At 31.9% G+C, this 22,609-nt stretch overlaps 2 protein-coding genes across 2 annotated transcripts; one reads left to right on the forward strand and one right to left on the reverse strand.

Moving 5' to 3' along the window:
• The first annotated feature begins 6,399 nt into the window (after window positions 1–6,399).
• Window positions 6,400–10,479, forward strand: LOC139519582 (isoniazid-induced protein IniB-like). The gene is made up of 5 exons (XM_071311755.1): window positions 6,400–6,471; window positions 7,252–7,344; window positions 8,031–8,540; window positions 9,221–9,274; window positions 10,359–10,479. Exons 2-5 carry the CDS (start codon window positions 7,254–7,256, stop codon window positions 10,370–10,372), a joined length of 669 nt encoding a protein of 222 aa, XP_071167856.1. The 5' UTR covers window positions 6,400–6,471; window positions 7,252–7,253; the 3' UTR covers window positions 10,373–10,479.
• Window positions 10,480–13,958: 3,479 nt separating this feature from the next.
• Window positions 13,959–16,523, reverse strand: LOC139519583 (netrin receptor UNC5A-like). The gene is made up of 4 exons (XM_071311756.1): window positions 16,345–16,523; window positions 15,328–15,524; window positions 14,724–14,871; window positions 13,959–14,163 (listed from the first exon to the last, which is right to left on the reverse strand). Exons 1-4 carry the CDS (start codon window positions 16,406–16,408, stop codon window positions 14,096–14,098), a joined length of 477 nt encoding a protein of 158 aa, XP_071167857.1. The 5' UTR covers window positions 16,409–16,523; the 3' UTR covers window positions 13,959–14,095.
• Window positions 16,524–22,609: the final 6,086 nt, after the last annotated feature.

The following is a 22,609-nucleotide window of genomic DNA, read 5'->3' on the forward strand; positions in this document are numbered from 1 at the left end:
ACATATTTAACCTTGAAGTATACTACAAGTACAATGTATTGTATACGTAAAGAGTTTTATGACCATTATAGAAATAAAATTAATTCCTAAAAATATCAACGAACAACTTAGCCATAGGGAGTTGAAACATTAGTTTCTTTAAAAAATGTTTTAATCTCAGACGGAAAAATTTAAAAATTGTAGGTATGTTCCGTTGCTTTCTTTATTAATTTCAGTAATAAAAAATAACACACTCTACATTTCATAAAAGAGCGCACTGGTTTCGGGAATTGCAGAAGTACAAAAAAACAAATATAACGGATTATAGGAACAGGCATGTACTTATTTATTTTAATTCAACTTTTCAAATTCAACATCTTTTCAGTAGTGATCTCAAGTCTACATGCTTTCATTTCACACTAAAATTTCCGAAATATGTATATATATATCTGTTTTGCGAAATTATACCACTGTTGAATATGTTCCTCATGCTCAGGCATGAATAAGTAGTTGAAGTTTAGTTGTTTCTGTCGTGTGATCACTGGTTGCAAAAATATAAATCACACAATTCTTAATTTTTTGTTCAAGATGATGAATGGTTAAGTTTCTTTATCGCTAAAAGATGTTTCAGTTGATGAAATCGCAAGTATAATTTCGGTGAAGTCCTACGTGGAAGTAAAACAAGAATATAGTGTTTTATTTTATTCAATATTGGTTTATTTGACTTAATAGAATAGCATATTTTTAGTGTTTGTTTTGTCGATCCTATTGTGCCTTTAAAACAAGATACAGACCATAATCTTAACACTTTATGAATTGAGTTCATTCAATAAAATATCAGAAAGTTTCATAAGACAGGTGATTTTGCTAAATCATTTCAAATGAGTTTAAGACTATGTGATTAAATTAATAATAGTACAATTATCCATCGTATACCAAATGACGTGCAAGTCAACAGCTAAAGATATCTGTATAACCTTAAACAATGAGCAAGCGATACTGTATAGTAGGCTATAGAGGTTACAAAATGACAAATGTAAAACAATTCAAACGAGAAAACTCACGATATGGTTTATATTCGGTAAAGGAAAACAAAATACTATTAATACCAAAACAAACTACAATAGCTGAATTACAGGATCCGGACTATAATATTTCACCAGTGCTAGATTCCTGTTCTTATCATATCTCACTTACAAAAAAGGACACCTTTTACATAGTCGTGTATCCGTCAAAAATCAATCATTGCAGTGTCAGTTATTGTTTTTCTGAACAGTTATAGTTGTGCAGTTACTCTATTTATTGCTTAGCAGTTTGTGTACGGACAAACTCTAGAATCCTAGAGTTGATTGTGGGTATTTGTATGAATCAGTCAATTCAGAAGAAAAACTAACAAGAACTAACCAGCCTATTTCAGGTAACTCTCAACCAAAGAAACTGTAAAAACCAAACTTCATAATGAATTAATGATAGGAATATGAGAAAAGGAAATATCATTTGATATGATAAATTCGTTGCGTTCAAAGCGCTTTTCATTATCATCAACACACTTAGTCTCAAGTATTCGAACGCCCATCAGAAACATTCGCAAATCAGTGAATTATATAATCTAGATTAATGACAGGTACAAAAGAAAAACTTGTTCAACAAATTATGTACACATTATCTTATAATAAAAGAAATATTATGATGACATTGACCCAAGTTCACCAATTCAATGAAGTGTATTTTGCATTTATAACAGAAAGCATAAAGAGTTGTTGCCTTAAGGAGGAGTCTCAATAGATAATTAAAATGATGTTAAACTGTGACTTATACTGCAAATCACATCGAATAATTCATACATATAAGTATATACATTTTTCAGCCGTATGCCATTTTCTAAAACCGTTATTTGTTGACCTGTCACAATGCGTTATCTTTATTCAGAATTCAGAAAAAAATTACATTGTAAGGAAATTATTAAGAAGTATTTTTTGTGATTAACTTCCAAATGAATGTTAAACAAGAAAACTTGTTGTTCATTCATTATTGAATTATATAACTTTGTCTAAATTAAATTTGCATTATAAAATAGTATACTTTTGGGGTTTGTATTGTTGAACTTGTGTATCACATGGGCCATAATCTTCAGAGTAAATGAATGTCGTTAGGATTAATGATCGGATAACTCTTTACCATAGATCAAATGACGTACATTTCAATACATGTAACTATAGGTTACTGTATTATAGCCTACAACGATGAAAAAACCGATACCGTATAGTAGGCTATGAAGGTTCCGAAATAATAAATTTAAAGAATTCAAACAAAAAACCAAACAGCCTGATTTGTATTCAATAAACGAAAACCAAAAATATGTATAGCAAAGCAAACTACAACCGCTGAATTACAGGATCCCGACTTGGTTTTCTATAATATTCTACCAATGCCAATTTTTTTCTGTTCCTCTCTATCTCACTTACCTAACCAATACCGTCCACATGAATCAAGTATTCCTTCAGAGATTGTTTTTCTGGAGTCTTATAGTTTATATCATCATAATGGTGTGTAGTTATTCTATTTATTGCATAGCAGTGTTTGTTTTTACTTCCAGGTGTCTTCTTGGAAATCTTGCATTATAAGGTTGCCAAATATCCCATAATTTTTTTTATTTAAATTTAGCTAATTTTGTTTATGGTCCATATCTTTTGCGAGCTTTTTTAATTTCTCTATCTGTAAGATAATAATTTAAAGGTCTGCATGTTATATCATTTTCGGTCAAAATTAAGATACAACCAGTTTCTTTAAAAATATGCAGGATGCGTCCCTTCTTTGTCGTCAAGTATACGTGCATCTTCGCTATCTAGGAATTGGGATCCGGCACCTCTTATACACCCTTGGCATATAAGGACAGAGCTTGAACTTACAGCGGTGTGCCATTTAGTGGATATATAGTTATCACGCCTACTTAGACTACATAATTATTCACCATTGCAGAACGTGATTGTTCGAAGGTGTAAAATGTATACTTTGAAATTCAAGTATTTGTACGAGTAACATGCCATTGAATTTAAATTAGTTTAAATATCACTAAATGTCCTCCTATATGTTTGCTGTTGTTTACTTTTATGGGTGGGAGTAAATCTTGTAGCACAATCTGCAATTGACAATTGTTTATTTATATTCCACTAATTTCATCAATCCGAAAATATTCAGGGGAAGCTTCGAGCATTTTAGATTATATCGAAATAATCTTGATCAGCTCGGGAGAATCTTAAGCAGTTAAGAGCATCTCGGAAAATATTGAGATAAGGTATGAGCAACTAATAAAATATCGGGAGCAGTCAAAAGTATCTTAAATAATGTTAGAAAGGTACTAAAAAAGATAGCCAAGCGTGAGAAACTCGATAAAGAGGGTGAACGATTATGGAACGACACGATGTTAACGAAGCAGGATAAATAAAGCTCACAAAGCAAACTTTAATTACTTATTTATAGTACCTCGCAAAATATAGACGTCGCCATGATATGACATATGTATTCCTGATAATAAATCAACATCTAAATGGTTGGTTTTTTTTTAAAGAAAACGAAAGAACATTAGAAAAGCACAATACTTACATATATTGGTTTAGTTTTATTGCAGCATAATTGACATTTGATAGATATAGCTATTGTTTTATGTCCTTTTTTGGCAGGCTTTCTAATTTTCGGCGTTCTAATTGAGGGAATATAGTCATCAAAGGTACCAGGTTTATAATTTAATAAGCCAGACGATCGTTTCGTCTACATATAACTCATCAGAGACGCTCAGATAAAAAAAACAGTTAGAAAGCCAAACAAATATAAAGTTGAAGATCATTGAGGACCCCAAAACGTTGTGCCAAATACGGCGAAGGTAATCTATGCCTGGGGTAAGAAAATCCTTAGTATTTTTAATAATTCATAATTTTTCATACAGTGAATTTATAAAAATGACCATTTAATTGATATACATGTCAACACCCAAGTTCTGACTACTGGTTTGTTGATCCAGTGAAAACATTACTTATATTGATATAACTATTGTTTAAGTCATTTTTTGTCATAACGCTCGTCGCCTGTTTCGGTTCTTCCACTTCCTTGGCATTTACTTAACGGCTTTGAGCGTTCCTGACGGCAGCAATTCCAGATATGTGCTCTGTAGCATGACTATAAAGAGTGGTTATTATTAATAAGTAGAATTTTTCTCAATCTGATTTTAATATATTCAGTTCATAGAAAAATCTTAACCACTGGAAGACGCATTTGGAACAATGAAGATTATGATCTCATGGAATCGTGCAAATACTGCAAACCAACTTATTTTTTGCCATCGATAGTTTTTCACGATTTGCGAGTAGAAAATTAACGCGAATATAAATCGTCAAAAATATGTTAAACTTGAATATTCCTGATTTAACTATAGCTACATGAAACTATTTGACAATAGCAACATTATATCGCCTCGTAAAGGACTAGTAAAGCATCAACGCGAAAAAAAGTATCCGGAGAAAAAGTTGGTTTACAATATGCCGTTGAAAAACGATATATCAAAGTGCATGAACGTCTGAAATGATTCAAGCCGGAACATGAAGATGAAGTTCATATATATTCTTTTACCAATAAAATATTCGAAGTTAATGATACGACTTTTATATTAGTAAATTCCAATTTTATAATACCTAATGTATTATTACGTCCTTTACGATTTACCTCCCCTGAAGCTTATCATTTTATCGAGCACTTCAAATCATTATATTTATTTTCTTACTGACAAAATAAACAAAATACCAGTAAAAGTTGTTAAAAGCAGCAGCAAAAGCAATACTAAGCAGAGTTTCCATCCTCTGATGATCAGCAGGACAAATCATTTGAACAACAGCAGCTAAACAAAAACAAATTGGGTATATCTAAAACATGACACGGTTTAAACGAGCACGTATTAATAGTAACAGCTGACAACTATTAAAACAAACTAAACCAGCATGACATGAGATTCGAGAGCATTTAAAATTTAGATCACAAAAACAAAGCGCGTATATCTTTAAACACATACTATAATAGAAAAACTGACAGTTACAACCTTTAATTAGACGAAGAAACCACTCAATCTGAAATTGTATTTATATCCTCCTAGTTACCAAACATGAGAACGCAGACTTTATAGAATGCACTAGAAATCTTACAAGAATAAAAAATTTCCGCAAGTCACTTTCAATTCTCAGCAAAACATTATACCGTTATAACCTAAGGTAGTCAAAAATAATATAGACACTACCTACCATGTCAAGAAATTGAAGAAGTAAAAAATGGCGGTATTTTTTTGTCAATTTCTATTACAAAAACCAGCGGGACGAAGGCTTCAATTCACGAACGCGTAGTAATCGCATATACAAATGGCTTCCTTATCACTGATGTGACTTCCAGGCACGGATTTAAAACAACTATTGTCGGTCTATTGATGAATGATTACATAGATGACGTCCTTTTCAGTACATGACGTTACGATGAATTTTCACTGAAAAAAGAAATTGCAAAATACAAGCCCTACTCATAGTAACTGGACAGCAAAGATATTACGAAGGATCAAAATATTCTGCTTCATATATAACATTGTTTGAACATCAATAAAAGAGGAGCGAAAGACACTAGAGGGACGGCAAACTCATAGATCGAAAATAAACTGACAACGCTTAGGCTAAAAAAAAAAGACAAACAGGCTAACAACAACACAACATAAAAAAACTAAAGATTAAGCAACAAGAACCCCACCAAAAACAGGGGATTATTGCGAATGGTAAGCAGATCCTACTCCACATGTGGCACCCGTCTTGTTGCGCATGTTATTACAAACCCAGTAATTAGTTCAATTAGGTTGGTCGCATTCATAAAAAAGGGAGGGGATTGTAGTTACGACGGAAGGAACATATCCGATAAGTATAATGCCGTCTTTGTCTTTTTAAGAGCAAGTTCTATCTGTATTTATGTTCTTCGTTAAACATATCAAAGCTCTATTTACGGTATAGTTTTTGTTCATTGTTGAATGTCGTACAGTGCCCTATAGTTGTTTACATCCTTTGTTCTTAGGTATGTCCTTTGATTGTGCAATTTACATGTGGTCTCGAGCTAGCCTAAAGTAGGGTATTCCAGATGCACATTCCGTTTCCGAGAAGCCACAATTATATGTTTATATAACCATTACATAGGATATTGAATGTTAAAATTTGTAATAATACATGTTAAAATCGTCAAATAAAGCAAAAATTTTAATATTTGTCAATAAAATAAACTCTTACGCAGATGTAAAATTAATAATGTGGTTCAAATGCATGTAACATACGACGTTTACAATTCCTTGTTAGTGTTAATGTAACTGTTAGTGACAGTGATTAAAAATAGCAAGCACGTACGCGCAATGGTATAAAATTGATGAACAAAGGAACTGGTTGCAAGCATCTAAAAGTTCCACAGACACCGAAGGAAATACAGGTATGAAGTTTTGTAAAAATATTATTTTATTTGTTAGTGCACATAAGAGCTTTTTCTAAAATTTAAAATCAAAAGTGTACCAATTTCAATCATTTTCTTAGGAATAAAGAACAGAATTATTTGGAGTAAATTTCATGGTTTATACATGATTATAATGTACATTGTGATACAACTTCATTTCAGGAAACATAATTATATAAAAAAAAATTATTATTCCAAAAACGCACTTTTTACGTTCAAACATTAACTTCTAATTGTGGATTTTATTTGAAATATACGAAAAGCAATTTTTTGGTTTGATAAAAAAAATATTAACATTATTTCCATACATGTATTCATATAAAATCAAAAGAAATTCTACATTATTATGATGTCTCAATTTTCTCCTTTTAATTTGCTAATTCAAGTATAAAAGGTGAGAGCTCATTTGCTGTGACTGTGGAAGGATCTTGAATTAGATATTCCTTAGTTTGCATATGGGTCTGCATCAAATCGACAGCAGAAAAATTCTTGCAGTTATTCAATTTATGTTAAAAACCTTATTGCAAAACCAATTAAGATTTATTTTTTAGGGTAATAACATTTGTAGTATATAGTGAGCCTTGAGAAAGACTGGCGTGAACGTTAGAATAAATACGTGAAAAAGACTAAGATATAGCACCAATGACCCCAAATATAATGGAATTTATGGTAAATGATCGACTTTTTAAAAAATGTCGATGTGTTTAAACTTTACAGTTCAGATTTTTTCAAACTGCAATATTTCTTTATTTATTTTAGGCATGATGATGAATAGTTGTATAACATGTTTTGCTCTGTTGCTTGCAATTTCTCTTACTCATGCCAGTGGTGTATTTGGTGGCAGCGGAGGAGGTTTGTTACACTTTTTTCATAATTGAAAAACAACAGGTTGATTCTGTAAATTTGATTTGATTTGAATTTTTTATGTTTAAACGCCCCTTTTCAGAACCGCTTTTTGCTATTTCGTGGCAGTTAGTTGTTATCGGAGGAGGAAGCCGGAGTTGCCCGGAGAAAACTGACAATCCTAGTCTAATACTCGTATTTTTGTCTATACTTAATCGCAATAATATAAGTGCACGCAATAATTTCAGTTCTAGTCTCAAAACAAAAAGTAAAAAACTATTTAATTTAAAAAGTCCAATGCGCTGTTCTTTATAAACTGACACCAGTAACTTTCAAAACAAAACAAAATATTTGAAATCCACGAGAATAGGTATTTGATAAATATGACCTAAAATTAAAACCAAATTACACCTAACGTCAACTTTGCTCAAGGTAATTAAAACCTAACTATCTTTATAATTTATCAATTTGTACGTGGATAATAAAAGAAAGTGTGTTATAGATTATGTCAAGGCAGCCAAAGCACTGACTATTCATCTGATGGTATTATCGGGGAAGTAATATCTATTAAAGATTAATATATATATATATCTTTATTAGTTATGCGCAATCGCATCAAATAAACTTATATGACATTATTTTATGAATATTTTACAGACTGTAATCTAATACACTATATGATATTAATATTGTAGCCGCTAGTCTAGCAAGAAGAAACGTTGGTGTTGAACTTATTGGTGGTACTGGAATATCCGCTACTCTGACCGGAAGTGGTGCTAGTCAATCAATCACACTCAGTATCAATGCATACCTCAGATTGATATACTATGTATCCGCTCTTGAAAAAGTTTGCTACAATGCTATCCAAGGTGGTTGGATGCCTAGAGGATTAGTCGGTGTTCTTGGTTCTAGATTCACTGGTCAATTGGGTGGTGGAATTGCCGGACAGTTAGGAGGGTTTGGAGGTCTTGGTTCTGGATTCACTGGTCAATTGGGTGGTGGAATTGCCGGACAGTTAGGAGGGTTTGGAGGTCTTGGTTCTGGATTCACTGGTCAATTGGGTGGTGGAATTGCCGGACAGTTAGGAGGGTTTGGAGGTCTTGGTGTGGGAGGATTAACAGGAAGTTTAGGTGGTGGAATATCTGGTGGATTCGGCAGTGGGTTTGCTGGTAGAGCTAGTGGATTTGGCAGTTCTAGTCTCTCAGGTAAATATAGAAAATTATAGTCAATAGTCAAAATATATTATAGGATTTACACAATTAGAAATTAAACGCTATTCAAGAAAATATTCTAACATGTTTTGTTAGAAATCGATTCAAATCTGTAATCTTAATAAAGAAATATCTATTCGAATTTATGTTCTGCCATACTTGTTTTTTTTTACATATTTGATGTATTGTAAATGTCAAGATTTGCTGTACTGCAATGAAACATAAAACAATGAAGCAAACGATATCAACCAATACTGTTTAATGATACCTGAATTATAGCGCACATAATGTGGTTGTTAAAGCATCCATGCATGTCCCTCCAAATAAAACCAAAAAAATATCTATGACATATAAGTTTTCAAGATACGTTTGTGACAAAAACATACTTTTATTAAGATTTATAATATATGTCCTGCATAAGATATGTTCTTCGACATTTTGGAAAGTATTAGCATATATCTGAAAAATATATTAAAGATTCATTCAGCGAAACCAGGATAAAAAATCAGCAGAGAAAATCATCATTCTGATTTAGACATTTATGCATTCTGTAAATCTGATGATATCTATGATTGGGTTTTTTTTCTTTAACACCTCTTCTTTTGATTAATGTGTTTTGTTTGGGTGTTTCCTTCTGCTGGTTGTTATAGAGTAAATACATTTGCATTTTACAGGTTCCCTTCAAGGAAATTTAAGAGCTGGATTAAGTAGTGGGGCAATTGGAAAAGGTATGAATATGAACCTGTGATTATCAAATATTTAAACTTAATATTTTTAGTTGTTTACTATTGATATCACTTTTAATTTAATATATACAAGAGAACTTAAATATTTTATCTATTAAAATTAAAGATACTACCGACACAGATAAATCTGCTTCATATTTAGACCTTTTTCTCGAAATGACTACTGATGGTAGGTTAAATACCAAAATTTGAGACAAACACGATGATTTTAATTTTCCTATAGTCAACTTTCCATGTCTGTGTAGCAACATTCCAGTGGCACCAGCATATGGAGTATATGTGTCTCAATTGATACGTTACTCTAGATCTAGCTAAGGAAGTTGATTTTGTTGAACGAGGAATACTGCTTCCTCAAAAGTTGCTAAGACAGGGCTATGAATCAATCAAATTAAGGTCATCACTCAAGATATTTTACGGTCGCCATCATGAGCTGATTGTCCATTATAAAAAGTGTGTCAGAAATCTTATCTGATATTCTTCCTCAGTCATAATAACCTTCCATCATTACCGAACTGAACAAATAAATAACACGACGGACGCCGAATACGGGGTAGGAAATACTTACCCTTCCGGAACACCTGATTTCACTCCCGGTTTTAGTGGAGTTCGTGTTGTTTCTTATTTATTATTTGTAACTGTTGATGTAAATGTCTTTTGGTTTTATGAGTCTTTGCTTACGTCTTGGTTTTGATTGTTATTGTCTTATTAACGCATTATGTATTAAGGGATATAGATCAGAACTAGAATGTTCTATAAGAAAGCTCCTATAAATCTCAACTCTTCACCTAGATGAGGTATTAATAATTTAGTATTTTGTACATTTTTTTTAAATCAATAAGGTGAATATGATCTTATTATATAATATTAAAACATTTCAAATATTGCTTGTTACAATAATTGTTGGTACATGTAGCTTAAACGGGATTTTGAAGAGTGTTTGCCTTTAAGCGTTCCCGATAAAGGTAAATCCAGAAAAGCACTTCGGACGCAAGAAATTAAAACGTATTGTTTTCATTTTTTTCCCTGTTGCTTAAGATTGCCATAGACAAATCCTTTCTATTTACAGGTGCTGCATATTAAATATATATTTACTAGACGCTTAAAATTGATGAACAGATATCTTCATATCCTGATCTTCTTGGTGATTGTTATAATTTATAAAATAAACTTATTCTTCTGAATCACAACATCGTCTTTCAACTCCTTTATTCGCTTTTAACCTACTATTGAGCATGATTTTATAGAATAAAACAGGAAGACACTATACGGAAAATGACTGCAAGTAACTTCAGTCGTAAGATATTGTTTTACGTAAGAAAGTGTTGTTAGGAAGGATGAGAGTTCAAATTCAAAACATCCAAGTATAAAGATTCAGAGATGGGATTTTTTTTTAACTTGGTAGACATAAGCACAATTAAGTTTGATATCGAGGTGTTTAAACTCATAATCATGCCATCGAAAAGTTTCACACCGTGGTATGAAAACAAAACTTTGTAATGTTTTTGTTATTTTTTTATTTACCAATATAAGGAAAGCCCAAAGTCATAGAATCAAAAGCCAACTATGATATCCGATAGCCTTTAAACACGACAAACAAGTTATGCAGGTTGACGATATTGGGCTTCAGAACAGAATGAATATTTTGTTTATAATGTTTTACTGATAAACTGGCGTTTGGTGGCCTAGGTATTTTCTGTTTAAATCATTATCAGATTTTCTTGTTGCCATATATTTCCCTCAATCCAAAGTGTTCACAAAGGCAATTTAAAACATTTGCAAAACACTAATATATACACTCTAGACAAAAGACATGTGAAAACGATAAACACATCAAAACAAGTGTTGTACATGTCCTTATATAATAATACTAATGTTAATTTGACATTGACCCAAGTGCACCGGGGAAGAGTAATTTAACTATTGAATATGCAAAAGACATAAAGAGTTCGTACATAAGGGAGATGTCTCTTCAGATAAGTTAAACACATAGATAACTATACTGTATACGTCAAATCACATTAGATATAGAAGACGTAAGGAGCCTTATTACTAATTCGATAATTGTTGATTCGAAGTAACTTAAGCTATATATAAATTATCAGCATATTTTGTAAGAATACCACTTCAGATGTCATAGGTGTTGTAGGATATGCTAATCCATCCGTAGCACCTTAGATCACCTCAAACCGTTGGAGGGATCGTGTTGTTCAGTCTTTAGTTTTCTATGTTGTGTTTTGTGTACTGTGGTCAGTTTATTTTCGGTTTAGTCCATCATTTTCTACATAAGTCAATGCATGTTCCAAGTAAGGAATGTACAGATGCTTTTAATTCGTTTGTCGTTTTGATCAGGGACTTTCCGATTTAAATTTTCCTTCGGAGATCGTTTTTTTTTTGTTAATTTTTTTTAATCCGTAATTTAGAATATTAAAAAATATCGTTCATAATTAAAGTCAACAGTAGTTTACTGCTATCGAAAAGTACATACTCGATTAAGCAAAAAAACTCCATGTAACAAACTTAAACTGAGGAATACAGCGGAAACAGAAAAACTGAATTACAACAAATGTAAAAGCCAAAACATACCTTGAAACTGACTATGAACTTGGTATAGGATATTTTAAGACAAATTATAGTGTTGAACATGGTTTTATGGCTAGCCAAACCTTCTGCTTATCTAGCAATGTTAACAAATACTGCTAAAATGTGCACTATGTGATAGGAATACAATACAAACAAATGCAAGAACTCCCAGCACAGAGAAACACAGACATAAATCATAATTATGATAGTACGTTACAACATGTAAAACGCAAAATTACAACGGACACCTTCAATGACAGCCCATCAGGACATCACAAACGAAATATAATCTGCGCGTCACATGAATCGATCAACGTCACAAAAAGTGACAAATGTTTTCTGACGTTTATATTATCACAGGTAAATTTTTAAAAATAAAAAAGATTTGTCTTATTTATAATGTTTATAAAGACGTACATGAACATTAAAATGGGAATGAGGTTGTAAGGGTGTTATTTTATGTATCTTCAAACGTTGGCAAGAATATTAAAATAGAACTGTGTTTGTAATTGTGTTATTGTAAAGATATTTTTACGGAAAAAGGGAAACATCGACATTTAAAAGGACAATGAATTCACACAGTGCAATTGATTATTTCAAGCAGTGATTTAAAACACTAAGGTAAATGTTAACCATAATTCTGATATTCCAGTAAATGTTGACCATTATTCTGATATTCCAGTAAATGTTGACCATTATTCTGATATTCCAGTAAATGTTGACCATTATTCTGATATTCCAGTAAATGTTGACCATTATTCTGATATTCCAGTAAATGTTGACCATAATTCTGATATTCAAGTTAAAATTTTGCAGAAACTTTGTAGTGATGATACTCCAGTTGTCGAGGTTAATCCACCTACAGTGTCCAGTGTAAAGATTGAATTGAAATAATGATGTTCCTGTATAGAAGAGTCCATGAAAGTTTACGCACGATGTCTGAAGACACATTTAGTGTGAAAAAGATGCAGTTGGCCTAAAATATGTTTATGATGTACAGTAGTTGTCGTTTGTTTATGTAATATATACGTGTTTCTCGTTTCTCGTTTTGTTTATATAGATTAGACCGTTGGTTTTCCCGTTTGAATGGTTTTACACTAGTAATTTTGGGGCCCTTTATAGCTTGTTGTTCGGTGTGAGCCAAAGCTCCGTGTTGAAGGCCGTACTTTAACCTATAATGGTTTACTTTTTAAATTGTTATTTGTATGGAGAGTTGTCTCATTGGCACTCACACCACATCTTCCTATATCTATTTTTATCAAACAATAAAGAAATAGACAAAAATCATGGGGCCAACACTAATCCATCCATATTACATACTGCCAATAACTTGCTGGGTTTTGTAAGTTACAAAACGTATAAATCTATAAATATATTACTAGTAATGGAAATCAGCTCATCATAGATATCAGGACTAAATTTAGTATATACGCCAGACGCGCGTTTCGTCTACAAAAGACTCATCAGTGACGCACGATTCCAAAAAAGTTTTTAAAAAAAAATTTAAATAAAGGCCGAATAAAGCACAAAATTGAAGAGCATTGAGGACCAAAATTCCTAAAAGTTTTGCCAAATACAGCTAAGGTACTCTATGCCTGAGGTAGAAAAGCCTTAGTATTTCAAAAAATTAACCATATCAATGAAAATTCATTTCAGCACAAAAAGTGTTGACTACTGGGCTTGTGATACCCTCGGGGAAATCGGCAGTGGCATCGACCCAGTGGTTGTAAATAAACTCATCATAGATACCAGGACTAAATTTAGTATATAAGCCAGACGCGCGTTTCGTCTACAAAAGACTCATCAGTGACGCTCGATTCCAAAAACGTTTTAAAAAAAGGCCAAACGAAGTACGAAGTTGAAGAGCATTGAGGACCAAAATTCCTAAAAGTTTTGCCAAATACAGCTAAAGTAATCAGAAAGAAAGTATATGGACTGGCATTTACATGGTATAAATAAGTATTGCTGACAAAAGAATCACCGTAGAGACATGAACTTAAAAAAAACACAGGAACAGATTTGTTATTACTGTTTTTCATCACACTGTCGTTTATAAAGTCTGCTAAATAGATATTAAAGAATTAAAGATAAATCACGGACAATTTAATGAAATAAAACAATTTAAAGAGAAATTATACATAATCAGTTAAATACAAATTTGAAATTGTAACATGTTCATCAGATAATTAGTTCGAATTGATAGTGTTAGTTTCATGCCTCCTTTTACTGCTTAAATATTTTCATAAATATCCACATGGATGCTACAAGCATTACTGACATCGTCATAGAATCTGAAACAAAACGAAAATGTATTCATTATATCAAAACTTTTTTCTCAAAATTTTTTATTCTAAAAGACAAACATTCTCCTGAATATATGCACATTGCCATCAACTTTATACTGGTAATGGATTATGGCATGAGATGAACATGATGAAGGTTATTACAAAACATGATGTTGAAAATAGGCATAATTTTTTTGTACTACACTATTAAACATGAATTCAAACAAGTAAAGCTTAAATATGTATACTTTGTTATTTGTTATGTATATATTGTAATAGTCCAACGTTTCATCATTATTTTCGACCAATAAATTTGAATGCTCCATTGGTAACTTTCATCTCTCTTATACAACAGTTACTGAAAATGGGTAGTTTTTTTATATCCTTTGCTTTAATTTAATTTATTTTGGCGTTTCTGATGGAGGTAAATCAAGAAAGGCTCATCGGACGCACCAGCATTATAAAGTGATATATTTATTTTTTACGCTAAGTGTCGCATAAGAGCACTAGTGTATCTGACACTGACTGCTATATATGTACACATTGTTAGGAAATTTGTCACTTACCTGCTCCTGAACATGTTGTTACACAACCAGCATGTGTTAGATCTTCGTCACTGCCGTCGGAACAATCAACTGCTCCATCACACCTTTTTGCACTGGTTACACAAGTCACTAAACCGGATACGCATCCATAGTTATCGGCACCACAATTCTATAAAAGTTCAAAAAAATTTTAATTTTTTAAACTGTACATTTAATGTTATTTCCAAAATGGTTTAGAATAATCTTCATATACGTTAATCAGGCGAAAAAAAGTGTCTCCCGAATGTACGCATCGATTTGTTTAATCATGAAAATCATGAAATGGAAGCCGCTGTAGAGGTGACGCACTATCACTTATTTCGGTCTTTGAAATCTAAGCACTACCATTATAACATGAAAGATGTAGTTGAAAAGAAAATGCTTGATTTTACATATTAAGGATCAATCTGTCACACTTCTGATTGATTGTCAGATATAAGTATTACTAACGTAGTTTGTGAGAATAAGTCTCCATTTAAAAAAAATACATCTCATAGCTCCGTTATGATTTGTGTATTCATAAGTATATAAGATACAAATAACACAAATAAACAAAAATATTTGTATTATCAATTCAAAATTTAACCTTATCTAAGTTTCCAAGTTGATTGGGATAACAAGTTGAGGTCCAGCAACTGTTAGTTTCTGAATCGTCACCAGCACAGTCCGTTCCACCACCAGATGCAGCCGGGTTGTCACATTGTCTTGTCCGGGTGTTTTGTCCATTACCACATGTCACTGAACATGACCCGTAAGCAGACCACGTACCCCAGTTTCCATTGACTGAAATAATGTTATGGATTCGAAACATGAAAAATCAATTTGGCTAGTAATGATAATAATAAAAGAATAAGTACCAGGCAATTTCTCAAAAGCAGCTTATTGGGTGTCATACTACCAATTCAAATCGTTATACGATTAACCTTTTTTTTAACCACATATCTCTTAAAATCATACCTTTTTATAAAAGTTAAACTTAATTTTCAGCCGTGCTTAATACTTAATACTTTACGAACTCAATGTCAGAAGAACATTTTTCCACAATGGACATTTAAAATTTAAATATAGTCTCATTGGAGGGCAACATATAAGTTTATTTATTTATGTAAAATTATATATAGCACGATTGCCAATGACATTAATTTCAATCAGAGACAAAACATTACAAATAAGAAAACCATCTGCCTTATTTTTGAACAAAATAATAAACAAACAAAAAATATGATATTCAGCAACAAACTACAACCACTGAATTAATGGGTCCGGAATTGGTCAGAATGTGGCGGAGTTAAATATGTTTCCTGGCGCCAAACCCTTCGCTAAAAAGTACAGTCTGTGGTGTTAGAGTACATCCTGTGTTTTGTCTGAAGCAATGGGACTGAAATACACATCATTTTATAGTTTTAAGTCATGTACGGACCGTTATAGCTGTATATGGGTATCGTACCATACGATGGCCGATATTTGATTACAAACACGTAATTAGGACTCTGATAAAAAGTTATCTAATTAAAATAAAAACACAAAGATTCTTTTGTATAATGTCCTAAAGAAATATTAAAATGAGAAAAGTCCCTAATAAAAGAAAAATTAAAATACTTACCAACTTGACCTTTTGACAATTCCACCAAAGCGAATAATGTTACAACAAATAATAACCGACTCATATCTGTAACTTTCTAGATATATTCGTTTGTTTGCGTTTTGATAATTTTCTGATGCTTTATATAAAAACGACACGCACCTCGATATCTGTCTATTTTATTAATACTTGTTTCTGCATACTATTGACATTGTATTGGATTTGCCTGTCGATTTAAATAAATCGAAAACTTTAAATTATACTGTATACTTCATAACTATAATTTAATATCTAATTCTTAAAGAATGGATCTCTATCTCTATCATAATATTTAATGTTTAGATAAATACACAATATGATATTTAACCGCAAAAATGCATACGTTAAAATTCTGTTAACTCAAAAAATAATATTTATAAATGTTAAAAATATTAAGGCCGCGTATTTTATCATTAAGGTCTTAAGCGGATTGAGCCCACCTGTCCAGTTTACGGTAACTTAAATTGTCAAGATGGATAGCAAACCATTTATTTATACAGTCTTTTTATGACACAACGATCTTATGTATTGTCTTGCTTTCTTTTTCGTAAAAATGGAAGACTTAGCTACTAAGCTCAGTTTTAGCAAATTAAGTTTTGCTTCTTTGGCAAAAAATACTATTGCGTTTATTCAACACTACATGACGTTAGTTTAACATACATATGATGAAGACATAATTTTGCAATCAGTTTGATTGAGGTCTGGAGCTGGCATGTCAGTTAACTGCTAGTAGTCTGTTGTTATTTATGTATTATTGTCATTTTATTTATTTTCTTTTGTTACATCTTTTGACATCGGACCCGGACTTCTCTTGAACTGAATTTTAATGTGCGTATTGTTATGCGTTTACTTTTCTACATTGGCTAGAGATATAGCGGAAGGGTTGATATCTCATAAATATGTTTAACCCCGCCGCAATTTTACGCCTGTCCCAAGTCAGGAGCCATGGCCTTTGTTAGTCTTGTATGATTTTAATTTCTTGTGTATAATTTGGAGTTTAGTATGACATCCATTATCACTGTACTAGTATACATATTTTTAAGGAGCCAGCTGAAGGACACCTACGGGTGCGGGAGTTTCTCGCTACATTGAAGACCCATTGGTGGCCTTCGGTTGTTGTCTGCTCTATGGTCGGGTTGTTGTCGCTTTGAAATATTCCCCATTTCCTTTCTCAATTTTATACAAAAGCAAGTCTTCAAACAGATATGATTTAATAATTCGAAATCTATTGGACAAAGAGATGAACTACTTATTTTTACATTAACAAACAAAAACTGACACACAAATTAACCAAATGTATCCCTACTCTTTACTATACATGAAACCTAATGGTTCCAACAAAAAAAGACTGTTTGGTACAACTGATCATAATAAAGTTCAAATTTATATACCAGATCTGTATGAAATGTCATACTCTTTGTTCAGAAGGTTTTCAAAAAATATATAATATCTCCAAGACTGATTGGTAGATCTTACAACCGCTTACAGAGAACAGCTCTTTATTATAAAGTTACAGACCAAATTTCTTTACAATCAATTTAACAGAAACGGCAACACGAATTATGTATGTACAAATACAGTCTATTATCACCACCCCCGACGGTGTGGTACGTTATGAATTTTGAATTTACTTAAAATGTACATTAAAAAAAACGTAGCAATCAAATTCAGGAACAAACTAACAAAACCAAAAATACACGAGCTTATGGTGTCTTTGCAAATGATACTATGTCAAAATATGGCTTGTTTTGTTTTATTTTCAAACGATTTCCAAGTTACAAGAGGTCGAGGGAATAATTGTACTTTTCTCAAAACACATTCGTTTTTTTTATTCAATATACCAGTTCGATTTTAGCATGACTTAAAAAAAGAACTCCTACAGATTTCAAGGTAATGTCACTCGTGCGTTTTTTGGGTAATGTCGCTCTTGCACTTACGAGCTTAAAAGACTTTTGAACTGCATGTATTGTGAAATTATCTTTGTTCGAGACTCCAGACATTCATTGAAATAAGTATATAGACATCTAAGCCCTGATATAGCAATATATTTGCGTCATGGGCTAAGTCAAGATCTGAAGATTTAATTTGTTAATAAGTAACGCGAATACAATTTTCTTTTTTTGTAACGAAATTTGTAAAGTACGATATATTCTAGCGTAGGATAGTTATTAAGGTGATGTTAGAAATTACTCTTGTTTTAGAACAGTGACCCAGTCATAGAGGTAATCTGCTTAACGGTAATACACATTTGTTGATTCACCTGTTTGTTAAAGTAGGATACATGTAGTTTAATAACTCATCAAATAATAACTTTTATCAATATTTGATATGGAAAAAAAATTAAAAAATAGGACGAAATGGAATTAACATTTCACTGAATTATCTTTTCAAATTTTTTTTGTTAATAACTAAGCTGATTAAAAAATAAATGCTTCAAAAATGAATAATCAAAATGCTAGACCTTTTGATCGACAACAAATTTGTTGAGTTTGGTATATTTACATAATTTCAGAGAGTCGTTGGTATATTAGGTTGTAATTGTACAGATTATTCTGACTGCTTTGTTTTTAAACTCATTCGACCAAATTCAAACAGAATTTTCTCATAACCAAAATTAGCTAGTAAGCATTTTGCAAATCTGTATTTTAACTAGATGATATATTGGTGATAACTCCTGCCACTCCTCATTAACCACCTTTGCATTTCATTTAGCCATGTGAACTTGAGATTATGGATAAAATCGAAACTAGAATATCTTTACTATAACTTAATTGTTTCTATAACAATCGCACTGATTTAAACATGTCACTAAGCAACAGAAGCATATCATCTTGCCAATCGTATATCTTTTTCCGTTTATCTGTTTCAAAGTACTTGCTTCATTCATTAGGTTATGCTCTATACACAAACACTGTTGCAACATATTTAAGATATGAAGATCGAAGCAATGTCTATGTGACTAAAGTCAGTAGGGGTACGTTTTCGCGGTTTACATCTTTCGACAAAGAAAAAGTCGTCTAATTTGTATTTTACCGATTTTGTCTTATCCCCTTATGTCACTTTTCAATCATTTTTGGGTTCATGCAATTCCTTCAGTCAGTGTTTGTTATCTTGATATTATGGTATATCAACAACATTTGGGTGCAACCGAAAACAACCATCATATTAATTTACGTTTTTTGATTGAGTTAAGCCTGCCAATTGATATTTTATCGTATGTTTTTCTATGTTGTGATGTTATGCTTTTGTTTCAGAAAAAGGGAGAAGGTTTGGTACCATTAAAACGTTTAATCCCGCTGCAAATGTTTGCACCTGTCCTTGATCAGGAATCTGATGTACAGTAGTTGTCGTTTGTTTATGTAATTTATACGTGTTTCTCGTTTCTCGTTCTTTTTTTATATAGATTATACCGTTGGTTTTCCCGTTTGAATGGTTTTACACTAGTAATTTTGGGGCCCTTTATAGCTTGTTTTTCGGTGTGAGCCAAGGCTCCGTGTTGAAGGCCGTACATTGACCTATAATAGTTTACTTTTTTTTAAATTGTTATTTGGATGGAGGGTTGTCTCATTGGCACTCACACCACATCTTCCTATATCTATCATAGGTTACAGTAATCAGTCAACTTTTAGGATTCATCGACCAAAACTGTGTGAGATACAACACAGACACACAACGTTAACACACATGGCTGAATAAATCAAATAGACATGTTCTTCTCATATATTTTATGACGGTATAATACAAAATCGTAATCAGTTTAATTGAGGTCTTGAGCAGGCATGCCAGTAACTGCCAATAGTTCTTTTTTTTATTTATGTATCATTTCCATTTTGCTTGGTTTCGTATGTTTCCCATACTGACATCAGAATCGAACTTCTTTAAACTGAGTTTAATTGCATGTATTGCAGTTTGTTTGTTTATTCTACATTGGCTAGAGGTATAGGGGAGGATTGAGATCTCACAAAACGTATAAAACCCCACCGCAATTCTTCCTCTGGCCTTTGCTACTAATGTTTGTTTTTTTTTTAAATTTTGGTTCATTTATATGTTTCAGTGTTTATTGTGACGTACATTTTCGCTGGACTAGTACACATATTTTGGCCTCCGGGAGAGGGATTCTCTCGCTTGGTTTACTTTCTCATTGACATATTCTCCGTTTCAATTATCTGGGGTTTTTTTCAAATAAATTTAACAAAATCTTTATAACGAATAATATATGACGTTTGTCATCTTCCTTTTTAGCTAGGGTATAAGGTAAGTTGAACCCTTTTCGACTTCTGTGCTGACATGATTATCATTGGTATGGTTATATTTATAAATTAACTGTTTACAAAACTTTTGAATTTTTTAAATACTAAGGCTGTTTCTACCCCTGGAATAGATTACCTTAGCTGTATTTAGCAAAACTTTTAGGAATTTGGTCCCTAATGCTCTACAACTTCGTACTTTATTATGCCTTTTTAAACTTTTTGGATTCAAGCGTCACTGTTGAGTCTTTTGTAGACGAAACGCGTATCTGACGTAAATACAAAATTAAACCCTAGTATCTATGATTAGTTTATTTACAGAAGTAAAAAAAAATGCGGTATTGTTCTCGTATGTAATAACATTTTCAAAAGATATGAGAAAAAGATATATATACGCATTTTTACAGATCTTTTATTGAAATGGAAGTATAACTCTGAAAAGAGAACTGTTTGTCAGACTGTTGTATATCTATTGATTTTTTTGTGATAAAATGTGTGGTTAACATTTTTTGAAATTCTTATATTTTTGTCAAAGGGTCAAAGTAAATAATTTGTCAAAATTGTATAATAAACACGCCAAATTAAATTTAGTCAAGGTGTTTGGTACTACCTTGAGAGGAGGTTTCAAGCCTTTCATGGAATAAATTCATATCCATTTAAAAAGTGTATTGGGATAATTATAATGGTAAATATATTTCTTAGCCTGTTGAAATTGCGTTAAATGATTGACATAAATTTGGTGACATAAATTCTTTTAAAAGATATGATAAGTTGTTAGAATTCAAACCCATAGCTTTCTTGACCAGTAAGAAAATTTAAATTTCGAAGGATAATGAAACGATATGTAGTGTCAATATTGAAAGTACTTACCAATACATTATTAATATTATAAATAAAACATCATAACAATTAATAAGCTTAACATACTGAGGGTTGGCAATATACATACTTTTGCAATCACCATTGTGGTTCATTAGTCTTCTCTTCGAGTGGCACGCATGAGGTAAATATAATTACATGTATATAAGTGACAAATATATTTGCATTGATGGTATACAAGTTAAGCAGTAAGTGAAGTTTACTGTACTATCGTTTATTTGATACAACTGTCATACAAGTAAGAGTTTTAGCTAGCTATAAAACCAGGTTTAATCCACAATTTTCTAATTAAAAAAATGCCTGTACTAAGTCAATGTCAAGTTTATGACAGTTGATATCCATTCGTTTGATGTTTTTGAGCTTTTGATTTTGCCATTTGATTAGGGACTTTCCTTTTTTAAATTTTTCTCGGAGTTCAGTATTTTTTGTTATTCTACAGTACTATCGTTAAACGAAATTGCTGCGTTTCGACTATCTTGTAAGAAAGTTGCTAAACATGTTGACAGAAATAAACATATTGTTATAATTTAGTAATGGAATTCATGAGGAGATATATCTTATCGATTGATTGTTTTTGGCAAATAGTATATGCATGTTGAGGATGAGAACAAATCAACACTTAAGGATTAATGCAATAGGAAGTAGATCACGCAATAGGGTTTTGACTGAGATGAGGGTATATACGATAGGGACAAAATTGTTTTCCTCGCAACAGACCAAATACGGACCCCTCAACAAAATGATGTATGAGCTCTGTGCATTCTATGTGAACGAGGCAGCGGAATTATCGTTTCCACTTTGACCGCAAGTGACTGTGTATTTATTCATCCTGCAAAACCAAAGGGATATTAGTAGAATTTAACCAGTTATTCCTCAATTCTTATATTTAAAACATATCTCCGTGTTCTTCTTGATTCATTTTTGTGTCCAAGCTTTGAATATGACATACGAAAAAGAAAGAATATTTACCCCATATTAAAATCTGTTCAAGTTGTTTTTGATAAGATGAGATGCGAACATTTATTAGCGAGACAACAGTTTGGTTTGGCTGGTACTTATCAATTTCTATCTACAATATCTGAATTAGAGTAAAAAAATATTTGTATTTTTTTTCTAGATCT

This window comes from Mytilus edulis, chromosome 4 (genome assembly GCF_963676685.1).
Source record: "Mytilus edulis chromosome 4, xbMytEdul2.2, whole genome shotgun sequence".
In the NCBI taxonomy this organism is placed as follows: domain Eukaryota; kingdom Metazoa; phylum Mollusca; class Bivalvia; order Mytilida; family Mytilidae; genus Mytilus; species Mytilus edulis.